Consider the following 18,364-nt stretch of genomic DNA (forward strand, 5'->3'; position numbering starts at 1 on the left):
GAAGCCGGTGTTTCACGGCGCAGAGCTTTTGCAGCTGGTCATTCCAGCCTCCTGGGACTCTGACTCGCGTTCGCCGCCGCGCTCCTGCTGAGGGTTGTCCCGAGATGTCATTCGGCCGCCATCTGCGAGGAGCTTAACCCGGCCCACTTGCCGCCCGGATGGGACCTCCGGAGTGCTGTGAGAGGCGGGACGCGGGCCAGGCGGGAAGGCGGGGCAGGGCGGGGCCGGCCCGGGGGTGCGGCGGGAGGCGCACGGGACTCGACCCGGGTTCGGGGTGCGGGCAGACCCGGTTAGTTCTGTGGTTTCTCTGAAAGCATGAGCCTGGCGCTGCTTCCCCGGCTGCCTAGGGGGTTCTTGCACGAGGAGCTGTCAGGGACGACTAGAAGACAGCGCGTAGGCAGACCAGGCACAAGGGACAGCGGTGCGGTGGCCGAGGAGGCGCGTGCCGCGGGGTGCAGGGGGAATCGGGCGGCCGGAGTCCTGCCGGCGTAGCCCCAAGGTCGAGTCCATGTTGCCGCCCCTGTGGATGGGGCGTTCCGCGCGCCGACAGCAGCTCGGATCGGGAATGGGTGGACGCTGAGCCCAGGATGCTGAGTCGTCCGAGTTCCCGCAGTCCCTGGAGTGACATTGGCCTGGCTTTGTGTTTCCGCTCTCCAGCCACTTGAGGGGAAGTGACCAGAGCTGACTCCTGGTCTGCTGACTGAGGCTTAGGTGCTCCGTCGCCGGGTGGGAATTCTCTTCTCTCTCTCTCTCTCTCTCTCTCTCTCTCTCTCTCTCTCTCTCGTTCTGCCTGCTTTTGCTCTGGGACCGCGTAGAGAGAAGTGTTAGAAATGAGTTCTGATGGTGGCCGACTTGTAGCTATAGAAAAGAAGCGGGCTTCTGCCGTAGCTTGTTGAACAAGACATTCACGGCCAGCCTAGAAACTGGACTTTTTAGGTCTGCATTATCTGATTTTTGTTCAGACGTTTCTTGAGTTTGTAATTGCAGTAGTAGAATGCATATGTTGAAACTATGCATGGCTGTTGCGCATGGGTGTTGAGAAATTAGATTACCGCGGATAGGATGAATGAGGAGAGAAGAAACTGTGGCAACAGATTATTTCCAGAAGTCTGGGTGAGTGTGTGTGTCTGGTTGGTATCTCCTAGTGGTGCTTCGCATCCCATTGTTATAGGAGGAAAATATCTATGTGCTTCCGTGGAAGACTGCATAGTTCCAGCTAAATGACACCTCTTGGATTATCTGATTGTAAGGAGAGCTATTTTACCACAGTGTAAACTGGAGAGAGCAGACGTCTATGCTGTTATTTTTGACTATAGATGTGCAGATTCTCTGTCTCTCAGTGCTTCGATGGAAGTCTTGCCACCTTTTACACACTTACTTCAATATTCCTGATCTATTAAGGTGTCTAGGTCTAGTTTTCCCTTTATCCACCATCTGTCTAGTTCCCTTTTGGGTTATATAAAATCTTGAACACAGGCTCATTTTTATATTTGAATGAGTCATGATTTGGCCTTTTAAAAAAAGTTCTCTTAACATTATTAAATGTTATATTATGGGAAGGGGCACCACAGATGGTAAAAAGAATTTTACTAAAAATTGATATCAGGGCAATTGTTTTTGAATGTGAAGATAGTAAAATGTTAGAAAATTTCACATAAACTATTTCAGGGTATAATGTACTTTCTTAGTTAAATTTCAAATTGTAATGTGTGTAGTTACAACTGAAAAATAATAGTTTGTTTATGAAGATAGTTCTCATAATTCACTAGGAGGACATGTGCTTTGGGTGTTTTGAGATGGTAAGCTTGACCTGGGCCGTTAACTCGGCTTAGAATGCTTCCTATGCTGTATTTTTTTTAAAGATTTATTTTATTTATTTGACAGGCAGAGTTACAGAGAGAGGTAGAGATAGAGAGAGAGGTCTTCCATCGGCTGGTTCACTCCCCAGATGGCCCCAATGGCCAGAGCTGTGCAGATCCGAAGCCAGGAGCCAAGAGCTTCTTCCAGGTCTCCCACGTGGGTGCAGAGGCCCAAGAACTCTATCTCAGGCCATGGCAGAGAGCTGGATTGGAAGAGGAGCAGCCGGGACTCGAACTGGCGCTCATATGGGATGCCATGCCGACGCTTCAGGCTGGGGTGTTAACTCACAGCGCCACAGCGCCGGCCCCCCATACTGTATTTTTTATTGACATGTTTGACCACTTCAGTTAGTTTTCTCAATAAGCAACTTTTCTTTTTTCAATGTCATTTTTTTGTTGTTTGTATAAAATGATCATCTCAAGTAGGTTTGGAGTCAGGAAGTAGTATGCAAAAGTACCGTAATGTACCATGAACTTTCAAATATTGAAATACAAAAGTGAAACTGTAATTTCTTAAAAACTAGTGAAATAGAGCCAGTAGTTAATGGAGGTCACATCAATGGACCATCTCTCTTTGTACTTTTACTGAGGCCTGTCTAATCAGTGTAAGCATTTTGAAAGACAGGTAAACAGGTCAAAAGTTCTCATTTTGTCTTGTAAATGGTACCATTCTTTTTCATCCAGATAGAGACAATGAACCATCTGCTTCCTTTTGCCCAGTCTTGAATAATGCCATCTGATCTATACAGCCAACCCAGTTATTCTTATAAAACAGTATTTGGAGAACGTTAGTCAGAATTTTGGAAAAAGAAAATGCAGTGCAATGAAAACTTTACACCGTATTTGAATTATAAAGGATACTTAACGGATTCTTTCTGTATTTCAGTTCTGTTCTACTAAGGTCAGAAGATAGTATAGCTAAGGAAATAGATCTGATCATTCTGGAATCTTCTGTTTGTCCCATGTAGACCTTTTGACCTTGGACCATTAATGTCTTATTTCAGGAGCCTTTTTCGTTAAGGCTTAGTATTTGCTTAAGAGCTTGTTCAAAGTGCAGAACTGATTAGTTGATTTCCAGTAGATAGTCTTGTTTCCCTTTAGTGCTATCCAAAAGTCTGGCTATGGCTATGGATTGCTGTTGCCTCTCCCTCTTCCCACCCTCCCTCGCTTGAGTTCTCTGCTCAGGAATCACTGGGATTCTAATCTGAGTCTGGGAATTCTCAAATGTGTGTGCAAATCTGTGCTTCTCTGAGTTCATGTACACACATTTTGGGGGGTGAAAGGGTCTTTATCTTTCTTGCGTTTCTCAGTGTCCTATGAGCCTGTGAATGCTAAGAACCACTGTTCCTCTGGGATCAGGTTTTCTTGCCTACTGTAGGTTTGCTGCTTCATTTGCTTTGTTGCCAAGGATTGTGTGAGCCGGAGGCAGAGAGATTTAAAATCTCTTTTTGGGCAAGAAAATTGAAGTGCTAATTGCTTGTATTGGTCAATTTATGTTGTATACATATGTTGAAATGTTACACTGTAACACATAAAAATTCCTATACAAGTATTACATGTTAATAAAAAATAATTTTGAGTGTCTTTCTGGTGAGAAAAATTAATTTCTGTTTGGCGATGAATCAGCAAAATAGTCAACCTTTGCTAAATACGATGACACCTTTTATAAAATGCCATTAGCTTCTGCTCTACAATAAAAGCTGTGGTCATTACTGACTATTCATTTAACATCCAATATCTTTTTTAAAAAAATGTTTTCATTTATGAGGCCAGCATCGTGGTGCAGTGAGTTAAGCCACTTTTGCAATGCCAACATCCCATATTAGAGTGCTTATTCCAGTTCCAGCTGCTCTGCTTCCAATCCATCTTCCTGCTAATGCACCTGGGAAGACAGTGAAAAATGGCCTCAAATAGTTGGGACCTTGCCACCATGTGGGAGACCAGATGGAGTTCCTGGTTCCTTGCATCAGCCTGGCCCGGCACAGCCTGTTATGGCCATCTGGAGAGTGAAATGTAAGGTATCTCTCTTTCTTCTGTCTCTTCCTCTCTGTCTTTGTCACTCTTCCTTTGTGTTTATTTTTTAAATTTTTAAGAATATTTATTTATTTATTTGAAAGAGTTACACATAGAGAGAAGGAAAGGCAGAGAGAGAGAGAGGTCTTCCATCCACTGGTTCACTCCCCAATTGGCCACAATGGCTGGAGCTGCGCGAATCCGAAGCCAGGAGCCGGGAGCTTCCTCCGGGTCTCCCCCCTGGGTGCAGGGGCCCAAGGACTTGGGTCATCCTCCACTACTTTCCCAGTCCATAGCAGAGAACTGGATTGAAGTGGAGCGGCTGGGACTCCAACCAGCGCCCATATGGGATGCTGCCACAGCATCACCACCGCTCCAGCCCCACTCTGCCTTTTTAATAAATATATCTTTTAGAAAATGTTTATTTCATTGCATCGACTTGAAAGACAGAAGTACAGAAGGAAGAAGAGAAAGAGATCTGTACACTGATTTAAGCCAGGGGTCGGGGACTCCATATGGGTCTGACCAAGACCCAAGCACTTGAGCTATCATCTGCTGTCTCCCAAGGTGCACATTAGCAGAAAGCTGCCTCAGAAGTAGAGGCAGAACTCAGTGTCAAGTACTCTGATGTGGAATGCAGAAGGCCCAAGCACCAGCTTAACCCACTACAGCGCATCACCCACCCCAGTTCCCAACGTCTTTGGGAACCACTGACTTTAAGAACTGAGAAGAAAATCTAGCGAACTGGGCTGGCAAGTTAGGATTCAGATAACAGAGAACCACCAGGGTATACTGTCAAAGAAGAGAATTGAGTTTCAAGGCGGGAATGATCAATATTAAATGATTCTAAAAACTCTTGGATTTCACCGTTGAGAAGGTATTGTTGACCTTGAAGAACAGTTTTAGCATGGTAGAATGGAAGCAAAGTCCAGTAAGTTCAATAAATCGAAGCAAAGGAAGCAGAGCTACAAAAAAGATGACTCTTAAAAAGTTCAGTGGTGAAAAAGAGTTTAATATTCTGAAGTAGGACAGGAAAAATCTGGGGAATAGGGATTGAGGGGAAGGAGAGATCGAAATATTGTATAAGGAGAATTTATATACCATCTTAAAGAAGAGCTAGTGGAATGGAGTAAAAATGCTCACATGAAGGCAATTGGGCAGGGCTAAAAGTATGGGATGTGTCTGGAAATCATTCAAAAATTGGAAAGAGTGAATGACAACAGACTCTGAACTGGAGGGAACTTAAGGGAATTTGAATTATGAATGCTGCAGGAAGCAGTGGGAATGTCGTGGGATTTACTATCAGCTCATCCTTAATTTGGACCTTAGAATACTGCTGAATAGTTATGTGACCTTCGGCTGGTTATTGAACTTTTCAGTCTTTATAACCCTCACTATGAAACAAGACTTCCAGTACCTGCTTGGTGGATCATTATACAGATTAGAGAGCATGTGAGTATAATGTCCTGTGGTTCACTGTACCTTTCATGGTGTTCTTCTTTTGGTTCCTTTAATGTCCTCGGCTCTTCTCCACTTCAGAACCCCCAGATTGACCCTTCACTCTCTCTGAAAGTCTTTTGCTGCTTTTTGGTTTTCTTGTTGTTATTTTTGTTTTAGCTGTCACTTTCATGGATATAGTAGGCAAAGATGCATTATTATCTCCCCATTTCTGTGGGTCAGGAATTTCAAAGTGACTTAATTACATGGTTCTAATTCAGGATCTCTCATGAGGTTGCAGTCAAGATATCAGCTAAGGCTGACATCATTGTAAGCCCATTTGGGACTGGAAGATCCACTTCCAAGGTGATTCATTCATATGCTTGGTAGTTTTTGATGGTTGCTGGCAAGAATCCTCAGTTTCTTCCAAGCAAGGCCTGGCCATGGGCCCCTTGAATGTTCACAAGTCATGGGAGCTCCATCCCTAGTTTGAGCAGTGCAAGAGAGACAAGGTGGAAGACATATTTTTTATGACTCATTGTTGAAAGCCACACACTTGTCATTTCTTCTATATCCTATTCTATATTCTATATTCCTATCCAGCCCAATTCATTGTAGAAGAAAACTACACAAAGACATGAATATCAAGAGGCAAGAACCATTGATGGACATCTTAGAGACTGTCTACCACAGATGCTGTGTGTAATAACATTATCAACCATGAATGATGAAAACAGTTGCTGAATGGTGTTGATGGAGGGCCCAGCTGTGATACAGAAAAGCATGCATTTATTTTGGCTTCAGGCAGGATAATTCTAGTGGCACAAGGAACAGAATCAGAAAACAGTGATGAGTTAAATTGAGGTCTTAGGGATTAACAGATTACTACGAGGAAACTCGTGACACTGAAATGAGAAGAGTGTATCTTAAATCAACAGTTTGTGTTTGGTACCCGTTAAAGTCTTCAACGTTAAGTGTTTTGGTGTTTGCAGCAAATTGAGATACAGTCTCAACAGTGATGCAGGAACATTTCACACTGATATTGAGAAAGTTGCATTTTTAATGTGCCTTCCTTTGAACCAGATGAGCTATACAGTTTTGATAGAGTTAATCTCGCTTAATCCTTACAGTAACCCCAGGAGTTACTAAACTCTATTCTAGAAATAAAGAAACTCAGGTTGAGAGTCAAGGGTGACATACCTTTTAGGTGGTAGTCCTGGATCCAAACTCAGACCTGACATCAGCATCCTTCCTTTGAGCTTCAGGCATTTTAACCCTGATTAATGAGTATAGTCTACTTTTGACCCCAGTTCAAGTCTGATTACTTTCAATACTGAATACTGTTCAGCTTAACAAAACTAACAATTGCCTCCAGTTTGTAAGGCCAACTAGATGCACTAAGCATTAGTTTCTAGATAATTAGATGCACTAACCATCGGTTTCTAGATAAAATTAGTTTCTTTTTTTCAAAACTATTTCAAACCTATATTTAGTTTCAAATAAGAATAATATAAATTTATCATGATATAATCTACAGGGCCTTTCTGAAGTTATTATTTAAATTACCACATATCCTATCCCTTGATGCTGATTTAGGAATTAATGTGTTATAATAGATCCTTGTTTCATTCCAATATCTTTCATCAAGAGACACCAAGGAATTACTTGTGAAAGGACTTGGACACTGACAACAAACATTAGGGTCATACCAAAAAACTTTTTTAAAGTTAGTTTATTTTTATTTATATCAAAGGCAGAGTGCCAGAGAGGAAAGAGAGAAATCAAAATCCTCTACTCACCAGTTCACTCCCTAAATGCCTGCAATAGCCAGGCTAAGCCAAGGCAAAGCCTGGAGCGAGGAATTCCATCTGCTCCCATGTGGGTGGCAGGGACCCAAGTATTTGAGCCATCATTTGCTGAGTCCTGGAATGCTCATTTACGGGAAGCTAGATCAGAAGTGGAGTTGGGTCTCCATCTCAGGTGCTCTGATATAAGATGCCTGCAGGCATCCTAAGTAGTGGCTTAATCTGCCGTGCCACAATGGCTGCCCTGAAAAATTTATTGAAAAAGCTTCTAGGAATGGAATTTGGCCTAAAAGTTAAGATGCCCTTGTCCTATATCTGTTCCTGTGCTTGATTCCTGGCTCCAACTTCTCATTCAGACTTCCTGCTAATGAAAACCCTTGGAGGCAGCAGTGGTGGCTCAAGTGATTGTGTTCCTGCCACCCATGCGGGAGGCTTGGATTTCGTTCCCAGCTCCCAACTTCAACTTCATCTGTCTGTATTATTTGAGCGGGAGAGGGAAAGAGCACATGTATTTGTTCCCTTCTGCTGGTTCCTTCCCCAAAGGCCCACACAGACTAGGTCTTTACACATGGACCCTTAGGGGGTACTCGAACTATATCCAAACCATAGCAACATCCAAAAATACACACAGAAAAAAAAAAAAAAAACCTCCTTGATCGTCACTCCACCCCACAGCCTACTTCAAGTCTTCACCTACTCAATTGCTCAAGCAAGTACTGTAGGAGTTATCTTTGATTCTACTTCTCCACTCCCCCATATTCATTTAGCAAGACTACCTGCAAAATACATTCCAAGTCTAACATTTCTCACCACCATCTCACCTGGATTACTGCAGTTCATTTTCTACTGGTCTCTGCTTCCACTCTTTGCCCTCTCTTGATTTCATTGTAGCCAGATTAATCTTTTCAAATGTTATTTACATTTAGTTATTAACTTAGTGAAGATTTTTTTAATAGCTTGCCCTCATAGTTAGAATAAGATTTGGGGCTGGAGCTGTGGCTCAGTAGGCTAATCCTCTGCCTGCAGTGCCGGCATCCCATGTGGGCGCCAGTTCTAGTCCCAGCTGCTCTTCTGATCCAGCTCTCTGCTATAGCCTGGGAAAGCAGTGGAAGATGGCCCAAGTGCTTGGGCCCCTGCACTTGCGTGGGATGCCCAGAGGCGGCTCCTGGCTCCTGGCTTCAGATTGGCTCAGCTCCAGCCGTTGTGGCCATCTGGGGAGTGAACCAGTGGATGGAAGACCTCTCTTTCTCTGCCTCTCCCTCTCACTGTCTGTAACTCTGCCTCTCAAATAAATAAATAAAATCTTCAAAAAAAAAAAAAAAAAGAAAAAGAGAATAAGATCTGAAGTTGATGTGGCTTACATATTGTATCCTGTGGTCTTCCTTTCTCACCAACCTCATCACCAACCACTGATTGCCTAACCTATTCTACTCTAGCAAAAATGACCTCTTTGCTCTTCCTGGAGTGCATCAAGCTCCTTCCTGGCCTTTTGACCCTTGCATTTGATATGTCCTCTACCTGAAATGTCTTGTTCTCTCACTTTATCACTCTGGTCAGATGTCATCTTTTCTCTAATTTTTTTTTTTTGCTCCAGTCATTCTATTATTAGATGCCTTCTTACTCCTTCATTGTTCTCTTCTCCATGAAAATATAAGCTCCCTACTCTGTCCTACTCAACAGTGTAGCCTCAATGTCTAGTACTTACCAGTGTATTCCCTAGTAGTTAACACATCCTAGATGCTAACAGAATTGTTAAATGAATGCGTCTAATGTTTTACTGAAATAAGAAATTTGACTTACTGGCAAATTGAGTATTCATTTCTATGATGAAATTTCCCATGACCTTTCTGTACTTGACACTACTAGTGTCTTTCTATCAGCTTCCTCTTCTAATTTCTCTGTTGCTGTATTACTAGCCAGCTACCACATCACTGTCTCACGCACTGTATCTTATCAGGTGTCAAATCCTGTTCATTCTTCTATTTTTTATTTCCTCTTAAGTCTGTACCACCTCTATCTCCTTTGCTACTTAGTAGAAATCTTTACCAGCTCTTATTACTTGGTTGTAGTGAACCTCCTTCTCATTTATCTTACTCAGTACATCCTCCACATTATCATTAGACTGAGCTCTTTAAGTTAAAATTTGTTTCTGTCTTTATATCTCTTACAACATCTAGCACTGCACTTTCTTTCCCAGTAGTAGACACTCGGTAACTATTAAATGAATGGTTCTATTTGAGGAAAGTAGAACTCATCAGCCATGTGACTGTTTTAATGGCTATAATTTTTTGAAGGGAATTTATGCTTAAAAAATCCCCCTTTATTCCTATTATAGAAAAGCTGCAGCAAGTCTTTATTGTCCATTGTTTTTGATGAACTACTTAAGTGACTATAATCATATAATGTACTGTTTGAGCATTTCACAGTAGAGTTTTGTGTTTGTCTTCAGTAGAATTAGTAAAATCTGTGCTTTCTATTAACAAGATTCTTTTATTTTTAACCTCTTAAGCTGAAGTCTCCAGTGAATATTGAGTGGCTGAGGAATTTGAGAAAAAGCAAGACGAAGTTCCCATTCCATGGATCCCTTGGGTGCACCTTCCCAGTTTGTGGATGTGGATACTCTACTCAGCTGGGGTGACTTGTGTGAAGATGAATTAAATTCTTCTGATACTGCAACTCAAACTGTTCCAGAAGACACTATTCGTTCACCTTTTCTTTATAATAAGGATATCAATGGAAAAGTGGTTCTTTGGTAATTTTGATAATATCATTTTTAGATGATAACATTTTCTCATGATTTTTTTCTAAACTCTTTGTAAGACTTAGCATTGTTGAAATGTTGCTCTGCAAATATGTATGCAGGTTTATTGAAGTGTAACTGACATACAATAAACTGCACATATTTAAAGTGTACAGTGTGACTAGTCTTGAGGTACACATACATCCATGAAACCATACCACAATCAACATAGGGAATGTATCCATCATTTCCCGAAGTGTTTTCTTGTATTGTTTGATAATCTTTCCCTCCTGTTCATCCCTCCCTCCACATCCCAAGTGAGCACTGAACTCCCTGTCACTAGAGACTAGTTGGCATTTTTTAGAGTTTTGCATAAATGGAGCCATATTTACTTTTTTGTGTCTGGCTTCATCCATTCAGAATAATAATTTGTAAGTTCATATATGTTGTTACTTAAATCAATAGAAGTTCATTACTTTTAAAAAAAAAAAAAAGCCTTGGCTGGCGCTGCAGCTCACTAGGCTAATCCTCCACCTTGCAGCGCCGGCACACCGGGTTCTAGTCCCGGTCAGGGCGCCGGATTCTTTCCCGGTTGCCCCTCTTCCAGGCCAGCTCTCTGCTGAGGCCCGGGAGTGCAGTGGAGGATGGCACAAGTGCTTGGGCCCTGCACCCCATGGGAGACCAGGAGAAGCACCTGGCTCCTGCCTTCGGATCAGCGCGGTGCACCGGCCGCAGCACGCCGGCTGCGGCAGCCATTGGAGGGTGAACCAACAGCAAGGGAAGACCTTTCTCTCTCTGTCTCTCTCTCTCTGTCCACTCTGCCTGTTAAAAAAAAAAAAAAAAAAAAGCTTTAAGAAATCACACACTATATAAATTCCACAATGCAGTGTTTTTTTATATATTCATGGAGATGCACAATCACCAGTCAGTTTTAAAATATTTCATGAGCCCAAAGCCCTGTACCTAGTGCAGCCATTCCTCATTTCTTCCCTATTACTCAGCAATAAGCAACTACTAATCTACTTTCTGTCTTTCTAATTTTACTATTCTGAACATTTCAAATGAATGGAATGAATGCAACAAAATATATGGTTTTTTGCAACCCAATACTTTCAGATTTCATCCATATTATACAGATTGGCCATCCCTAATGCAAAAATGTGAAATGCGAATTTCAGATTGAGGATACTCAACTAGTATGGTCTATGCAGGCATCCTGAAATCTGAAAGCCTCCAAAGTCTGAAATATCTGTCTGGGCTTGAGCATTTCAGATAAGGAATATTCAAAGTGTAGTATGCATCAGTACTTAATTTCTTTTTATTGCTGAATAATATTCAATTATACTTATATACCACATTTATCAGTTCATTAGTTGGTAGACATTTGGGTTATTTCTTCTTGGCTATTGTAAATGATGCTGCTGTATTTAAATTCTTCAAACCAACTTCTTTCAGCCATAAGTTTTGGTAATTATGAGAAATAGATAAGAAGCAAATGTGTGATAGGATGGTTTTGTGTGTTTCCGGGTTGTAGCAATTGTGTTAAAGATCTATATAAGATACCAGATTAGCCTTTTGAGTCAGGAATTTCTTTTTTACCGTTATTGGTTTGTGAGCTCACAAAACCAATGTTGTAAAGGGGATGGCAATAGAATGCTTTGAAAGAATTGGAAATTAGGTTTCTTATCTCCTTCTTTTCTGTACACTTTCTCTTTATTACCTCCTTAGGAAAGGAGATGTGGCATTACTCAACTGTACAGCCATTGTGAATACCAGCAATGAAAGCCTCACAGATAAGAATCCTGTGTCAGAAAGTATCTTCATGCTTGCAGGGCCTGATTTGAAGGAGGACCTTCAGAAACTTAAAGGTAAATCAGTTTTCTTAGGCAAATGATTGCTTAAGGAATAGTTATTCTGATGTCCTTCACCTTGAAGAAGGCTGTTTTGCATTTGAGTGAGAAAATTGTGTAGATGGCCAGCTTTCTTTTGTTGAAGCTAAATTCAAAAAGCCCTTGAAAGCTCCCCCATGTGTTAAAAGCTGAGCCCTGAAGCTTTACTAATCGTCAAACTTCTCAGTTCTATTCTTGAATTTTATACAATCATTGTTGCAGGGCTACAATCATTGTAGCATTTTCCTGGGTGTGTATTTTTTGCACTGATCAGTCCATCCTCCTTATTATCATGACTTGATGTTGGTGGAGGATTTCTTATATCTCCCCCCTGAGCACTAGACATAGTATTACACTTGTGAAATGAAAATTGACTTATGATTAAAGCCAAAATGCATTGGAAAAGTAAATATATTATCAGCTAATTTGTACTGGCTGCTTTTTGTTTTTACCAGAACATTCTTCTGTGAATATTGCTTCAAACAGGGTTTAGGAGAGTCCTACTGATTCAGAATCTGGCCTGCCTTTGTTTTCATCAACATTTGTTTTTAGTTACCAACGTAGCAGCCCTTTGTTGCTATTTGAACCCAAATGTGAATTTAACATTGTGAAATTCAAACTTCTCATCTTATAAAACCTATGAACTACAGCGATGGTTCTTAAAATTCAAACAGCAAATCCCACCTGTATAAAATCTTGCTTTCCTTGACTTCTACCATTTAACAGTAGCAGCTGTTTTCTAATACAATAAAAATACCAGGATCTGAACAGAAATGCTTTTAGTGCTGGATCTGTGAAAAAAGAGAAGAATTACATCACCTGTTCAAGAATCCAAATTCTGTCTATGAGGACAGAGGAAAAAGTCCTTAATTAAACTACAAGATAGCAGGAAGATCATGTACAAATTAAAGAGGAGATTAAAGATAATACTAAGAGATTCTTTGGTAAAACTAATAGAGAAGTTGTCTGCAAAACTTCCTCATGGCCTCTCTTCTTTGTGTTTGTGTGTATGTTTTCATGTATACACTCCAGAACTAGAATTATGGATAATAATTTAGAAAGACAATTTACCACAAGTATACAGACAAAACCTTGGTATTTAACACCATGAGCTTGAAAGTTTCAAGCTCTCTGCCCTTTACTGTTTTGCTTAAGAATGATTATTTCATTTGTGTTTGAGTTTCCTTCTTTTTAAAATGGAAATGCCAATAATAGTTCCTATGTCAGTTCCTTTCACATAGCAAAAGCTTGATAAATATTTGGAACAGAAAAAATAGCACCGTAAAGACTAAATTAAATAATGGACATGAAGGTCTAGGCACATCCTAAGTGTTCAGCAGGGACAAGTATTATTGCTGGGGTTAGCTGTTAGGATTCAGCCGACTGGCTCCATGAGTCAGTACTAACCTCAGAAGAGGTTATTAGTAATGTCCTGAATGGCTGCGAACTGTCCTGTCCCTTCCTTACAGTTTTATTAACAACTTCATGAGTAATTACAAAGTGTGAGTTAGCAGATGTGTAGGTGATACTAAAGAGGTAGAGCTTATGGGAAATACTGGATGATGGACTAAAGAATTTCAAGTATCTGAACTGACTGAAGTGGGGACTGAAAAATGAAGAAATTAACATGGGTGAATGTGAAAGTCTCACAACTAGTTCAGAACATAATTACCCAAATTCAGGATGGGAAAGCCCACTTTGACAAATCTTATATGAAGAAATATTCACTGTCCCAGTAAAATATTTACTACCTCATTATCTTCCTATCCATTTTTCTTTTGTGTTAAAAAATATTATTTGGAGCCGGCACTGTGGTATAGCAGGTACAGCAGTCCCATATGGGTGCCAGTTCAAGTCCCAGCTGCTCCACTTCTGATCCAGCTCTTTGCTATGGCAGTAGAAGATAGCCCAAGTGCTTGGGCCTCTGCACCTGCATGGGAGACCTGGAGGAAGCTCCTGGCTCCTGGCTTTGGGCCATTGTAGCCATTTGGGGAGTGGACCAGCAGATGGAAGACTTCTCTCTGTCTCTCTCTCTCTCTGCCTCTACCTCTCTGTAACTCTACCTTTCAAATAAAATAAATAAATCTTTTAAAAAGTTATTTATTTGAAAGAGTTACATGGAAGGAAGGAAAGACAGAAAGAGAGAGGTCTTTTTATCTCTTTGTTCAATCCTCAAGTAGCTGCAATGGTGAGAAGTAGGCCATGCTGAAGCCAGGAGCCAGGAGCTTTATCCCATTTCCCATGTAGGTGCAGGGGCCCGAGTACTTAGGCCATCTTCTGCTGTTTTCCCAGGCCATAGCAGGGAGCTGGATCAGAAGTGGAGCAGTGGGGACTTGAATTGGCACCCACTTGGAATGCCCATGTTGCTGGCAGTGGTATAACCTACTGTGCTACAATGCCAGCCCCCCATTCCATTTTTCACATGAGAAACTTTAGAGGTGACACTTTGCTCTTCCTTATCACTCACATGAAGTCTACCATCAAGCCTTAAATGTATCACCACTGTCTCCAACCTAGTGTATGCTACCATCATCCCTGTGGGAAAGTAACTAGGACCTTTTTCCCAGTTGGCCTCCCTGCATCCACTCTTGATTTCCAAATCCATTTTCCACACACTAACCAGTGTTTGCTATTAAAATTGTAAATCTCTTCTTATTGTGTCCCTACTTCAAAACATGGAATGGCCTTCCATTAAACTGAAAAATCCAGATTCCTTAAACAGGTCTCCAAGCTTTGTGGGATCTTACTATCACTTGTATCTGAGCTCATGCCATGTCCTCTCTTCTCTTCCCCACCATATTTGAGCCAAACCCATCTTCTCTGACCTCCTTGTCATCTAATTTTTCACATGCTGTTGCTCTTTCTCTTGGCTGTCAACCCATATCCTTAAGTCTTGACTTATATAGCTTCCTCAAAGCAGTTTCCTTTTATTTCAGAGTGGATCAGTCTCCCCTTACTGTATGCGGCCAGCTTGCAAAGCAGTCCTTCTCTTTTGTGCCCTGTTAACAGTTATAATTTCTTCAGTTGTTCATGTGGTGACAGTGTCCCCATCTAACTGTAAATTCTGTGCATGCAGAAGCTGTATGCTTTACTCCAAAGAACAGTGGAGGCATTCTTTTAAGTAGCTGTAAATGAATGAATAAAAGTTCTTGAGGATTTAATTGAATGGACTCAGAGTTGATAATGTATTCTTCTACTGAAAAACACTATCAGACTGTATCATTAGAAGTACCACATCAAAGTCGAAAGATACTTGTCTCTCCTGGTAGGATCCCAAAATATATACTGTGCTTATTTTTTTCAACTTAATTTTTAAGAGTAATAAACTGGGCTAGGTCTAAGAGAAAATTTGTTACCATGGTAGACATTGTGGATACCATATTACTTGAAGGAATAATTTAAAAACAGCATAGAGAAGAAAATTTGGGAGAAACATGAGTTATTCTCACATACATGGGGAAAAAAGTCATTTTAAAATGAGAAAGTAATTAATTGTTTTTTGTTTCTTGAATCTTTGATAAGAAAATACATAAAACTTTATTTCAGTTCTTTTCTGAGAAACAGAGCTTTCTAAAATAGAACGAGCAGGGTTGGCATATTGTTCATGAATTCCTTTTTTAAAAAGTCAGTCTTCAGTTGAGTCTTTGAATTTAGAAATTTTGTTTAGAATACATTGACAGATGAGCAGGGAGTTATAGCAGAGATATATTCAGAATAAACTTATTTAGTGAATTCATATTTTATAGAAATTAAACTTGCTTTCAGGACTGTGTTGTAAGTATTAATGATGTCAGGCTTTGGGATTAGAAGACATTTGGGATAGAAGGACAAGCAAAAGATCAGGCAGCAGCACAGTACGTAGTGTAACTCCAGTGCTCTGTGTCCATAGTTTTTATGACAGTTACTAAAGGAAAATTGCTGTCCCAGGAACAGACTATTCAGAACACAAAAACTCCTTTTGATTCTGAACTCTGACCTGACAGATCTCCAGAATTGATTCAGCAAGTTGAATGCCCAAATACTACGTGTTAGCTTGCTTGATTTTAAAAAAATAAATAAATCAAGATGATACATTTACATTATTTATTTAAAATAATTTTCAAGTTCTAGAAACAGTAAATGTAAATTATAGAAAGATAGGTTGGGCCGGCGCCACGGCTCACTAGGCTAATCCTCCGCCTTGCGGTGCCGGCACACCGGGTTCTAGTCCCGGTCAGGGCGCCGGATTCTGTCCTGGTTGCCCCTCTTCCAGGCCAGCTCTCTGCTGTGGCCAGGGAGTGCAGTGGAGGATGGCCCAAGTGCTTGGGCCCTGCACCTCATGGGAGACCAGGAGAAGTACCTGGCTCCTGGCTTCGGATCAGCGCGATGCGCCGGCTGCAGTGCGCTGGCCGCGGCAGCCATTGGAGGGTGAACCAACGGCAAAAGGAAGACCTTTCTCTCTGTCTCTCTCTCTCACTGTCCACTGTGCCTGTCAAAAAAATAAAAAAATAAATAAATAAAAATAAAAAAAAGAAAGTTATAGGTACACACAGGCTATAAGTAAGTATGCACTTAGCATTTCCACCACACAAAGATCACCATATTGGCATTCTAGTGTGTGTCCTCCTGCATCTGTCTAAGTGGCTGTATACACACATTTTTATCATTTTTGTTACCAAAATAAAATAATCACATGTGTATTGTTTTCAAAGTAAGATAATTGTGCTTATATGTTATTCTACAATTTGCCGCCTTCAGCAAATGAATTCCTCCTTTTAGTTTCAGAAATTACATCTGATACACAGACTCTGCTTACACAACTTCCAGTTGACTCAGAAATATCCTTTGTAACCATTTGATTCTAACCAGTTTCCAATCCAGGCCCACACACTGCATCTTACTGTTAGGTCTCTATTTCGTACGTGTGTGTTTTTCATCCACAACAGTCCCTTTCTAATGGCCTTGACTTCAGTGAAATAGCCCAATTATCTTTTTTTTTTTTTTTAAGATTTATTTATTTATTAAGGCAGAGTTACAGAGAGACAGCATCAGAGAGAGAGGGTCTTCCATCTGTTAGTTTATGCCCCAGATGGCTGCAATGGCCAGAGCTGTGCCGATCCAAAACCAGGAGCCAGGAACCAGGAGCTTCCTCTAGGTCTCCCATGCGCATGCAGGGGCCCAAGGACTTGGGCCATTTTCCACTGCTTTCCCAGGCCATAGCAGAGAGCTGGATTGGAAGTGGAGCAGCCAGGACTTGAACCGGCATCCATATGGGATGCTGGCACTGCAGGTGGCGACTTTACCAGCTATACCACAGCGCCAACCCCCCATTTCTTTTCAAGATGTTCTGCCTTCTGGATTGGTCTGGCTTACTTAAGCTGCCATTAATTTGTATTTCTTTTAAACTAGTAGAATTAAGTTTTGGCTAAAATGTTCATTTCATAGGTAATATTGTGTTGTGTATTTAATGGTGTATCATAAGTGAGGATCTGTAAAAGCTGATTGACCTGTTGGCCATTCCAGGTGCCTAGTTGGCACTGGCCTGCTTGGGTGATGGTGGTCTGATCTTCCTGTTAATCCAGTTATGTTTTACCCTTCTGGCTGAAAACTAATCTCTGATACTGTTTTAGGCTCTCAGGATGTTCAGTTGCCAATCACATAGTCACCTAATGTTTTAGCACCAAGGAGATACTGCTTATCTGATTCAATATTTTAAGACTAGGAAGTTGTGTTTTCTAAAATCTGTCATTTCATACATGTTTACTACCTGGCACTCTTCTGTGAAAAAACTTTTCCTCATTAATTATTCTGAATTACAGTTTCTGTTGGAGATTCGGGATAAATGTCTAATTCTTTTAATTACCAATTTTCAAAGTAAAGTATTGGTTTAATAGCTGTTCTGGCTTTCTGGTTTTTGAGTATCACTATGTGTTTACAACTTTTTATTGATTGATATATATAGCTTGCAAAGTCAAAAAATTTTATGAAGAAAATCTATGAAGAAAGCCACAGTCATCTTCCTTTCCCTTCCCTACCTCAATCCTATTCTCCAGGGGCAAGTAGACTCAACCTTTTACGTGTCTTATGCTATGATATCTCCCTTCTCTTTCCAAATAATGTGCTAAACCACCATCTTGATTTTTTTTCATTATCTGTTGACTTTTTAATGTAGAAGGAAAAGACTAAACTGTTTCATCCAATCCCCCCTTTTACATAAACATATAATAAACATTTTTCCTTTTTTTCCCATCTTTCCAAATTCTTCTGTCATGATTTTGATTAAATTAATGGTCGGCATTAGTGTTGTGGTTATTTAAGTATTATTCATAGCTAGTTTTTTTATATTATGTGAACAAATTATATGTATTTCATATATATAGATGAAATGGATTAGTATTCTTTTGTACAGCTTTTTCCTCTAGATTATTAATAATTTGATTTTTGTGTGTGTAATTATTTTCCCACATACCCATCACTGCAACCCCCCCCCCTTTTTTTTTTTTTTTGAGATTTATTTATTTGAAGGGCAGAGTTACGGAGAGACAGAAAGAAAGAGAAATATCTCATCCCCTGATCCACTCCCCCAGTGGCTGCAACAGCCAAGGTTGGGCCAGGCTGAAGCCAGGAGCTTGTTCCTGGTCT

General features: G+C 40.7%; 1 protein-coding gene across 4 annotated transcripts in view; it reads left to right on the forward strand.

Annotated features, from left to right (window-relative positions):
* Positions 1 to 36: 36 nt before the first annotated feature.
* GDAP2 (ganglioside induced differentiation associated protein 2) overlaps positions 37 to 18,364 on the forward strand; it is a 69,490-nt gene continuing 51,162 nt past the window's right edge. Inside the window, exons 1-4 of one of the 4 annotated variants that reach the window (XM_051857360.2) lie at positions 42 to 177; positions 3,700 to 3,877; positions 9,624 to 9,866; positions 11,583 to 11,722. In XM_051857360.2, coding sequence (XP_051713320.1) covers positions 9,691 to 9,866; positions 11,583 to 11,722 — 316 coding nt within the window. In that variant the 5' untranslated portion in view covers positions 42 to 177; positions 3,700 to 3,877; positions 9,624 to 9,690. Of the gene's footprint in view, positions 178 to 3,699; positions 3,878 to 5,251; positions 5,325 to 9,623; positions 9,867 to 11,582; positions 11,723 to 18,364 lie in introns of all 4 variants that reach the window. The other 3 variants (XM_008264590.4, XM_070077810.1, XM_002715714.5) reach the window with 3 other exon arrangements.

This window comes from Oryctolagus cuniculus, chromosome 7, assembly GCF_964237555.1.
Source record: "Oryctolagus cuniculus chromosome 7, mOryCun1.1, whole genome shotgun sequence".
Lineage (NCBI taxonomy): Eukaryota > Metazoa > Chordata > Mammalia > Lagomorpha > Leporidae > Oryctolagus > Oryctolagus cuniculus.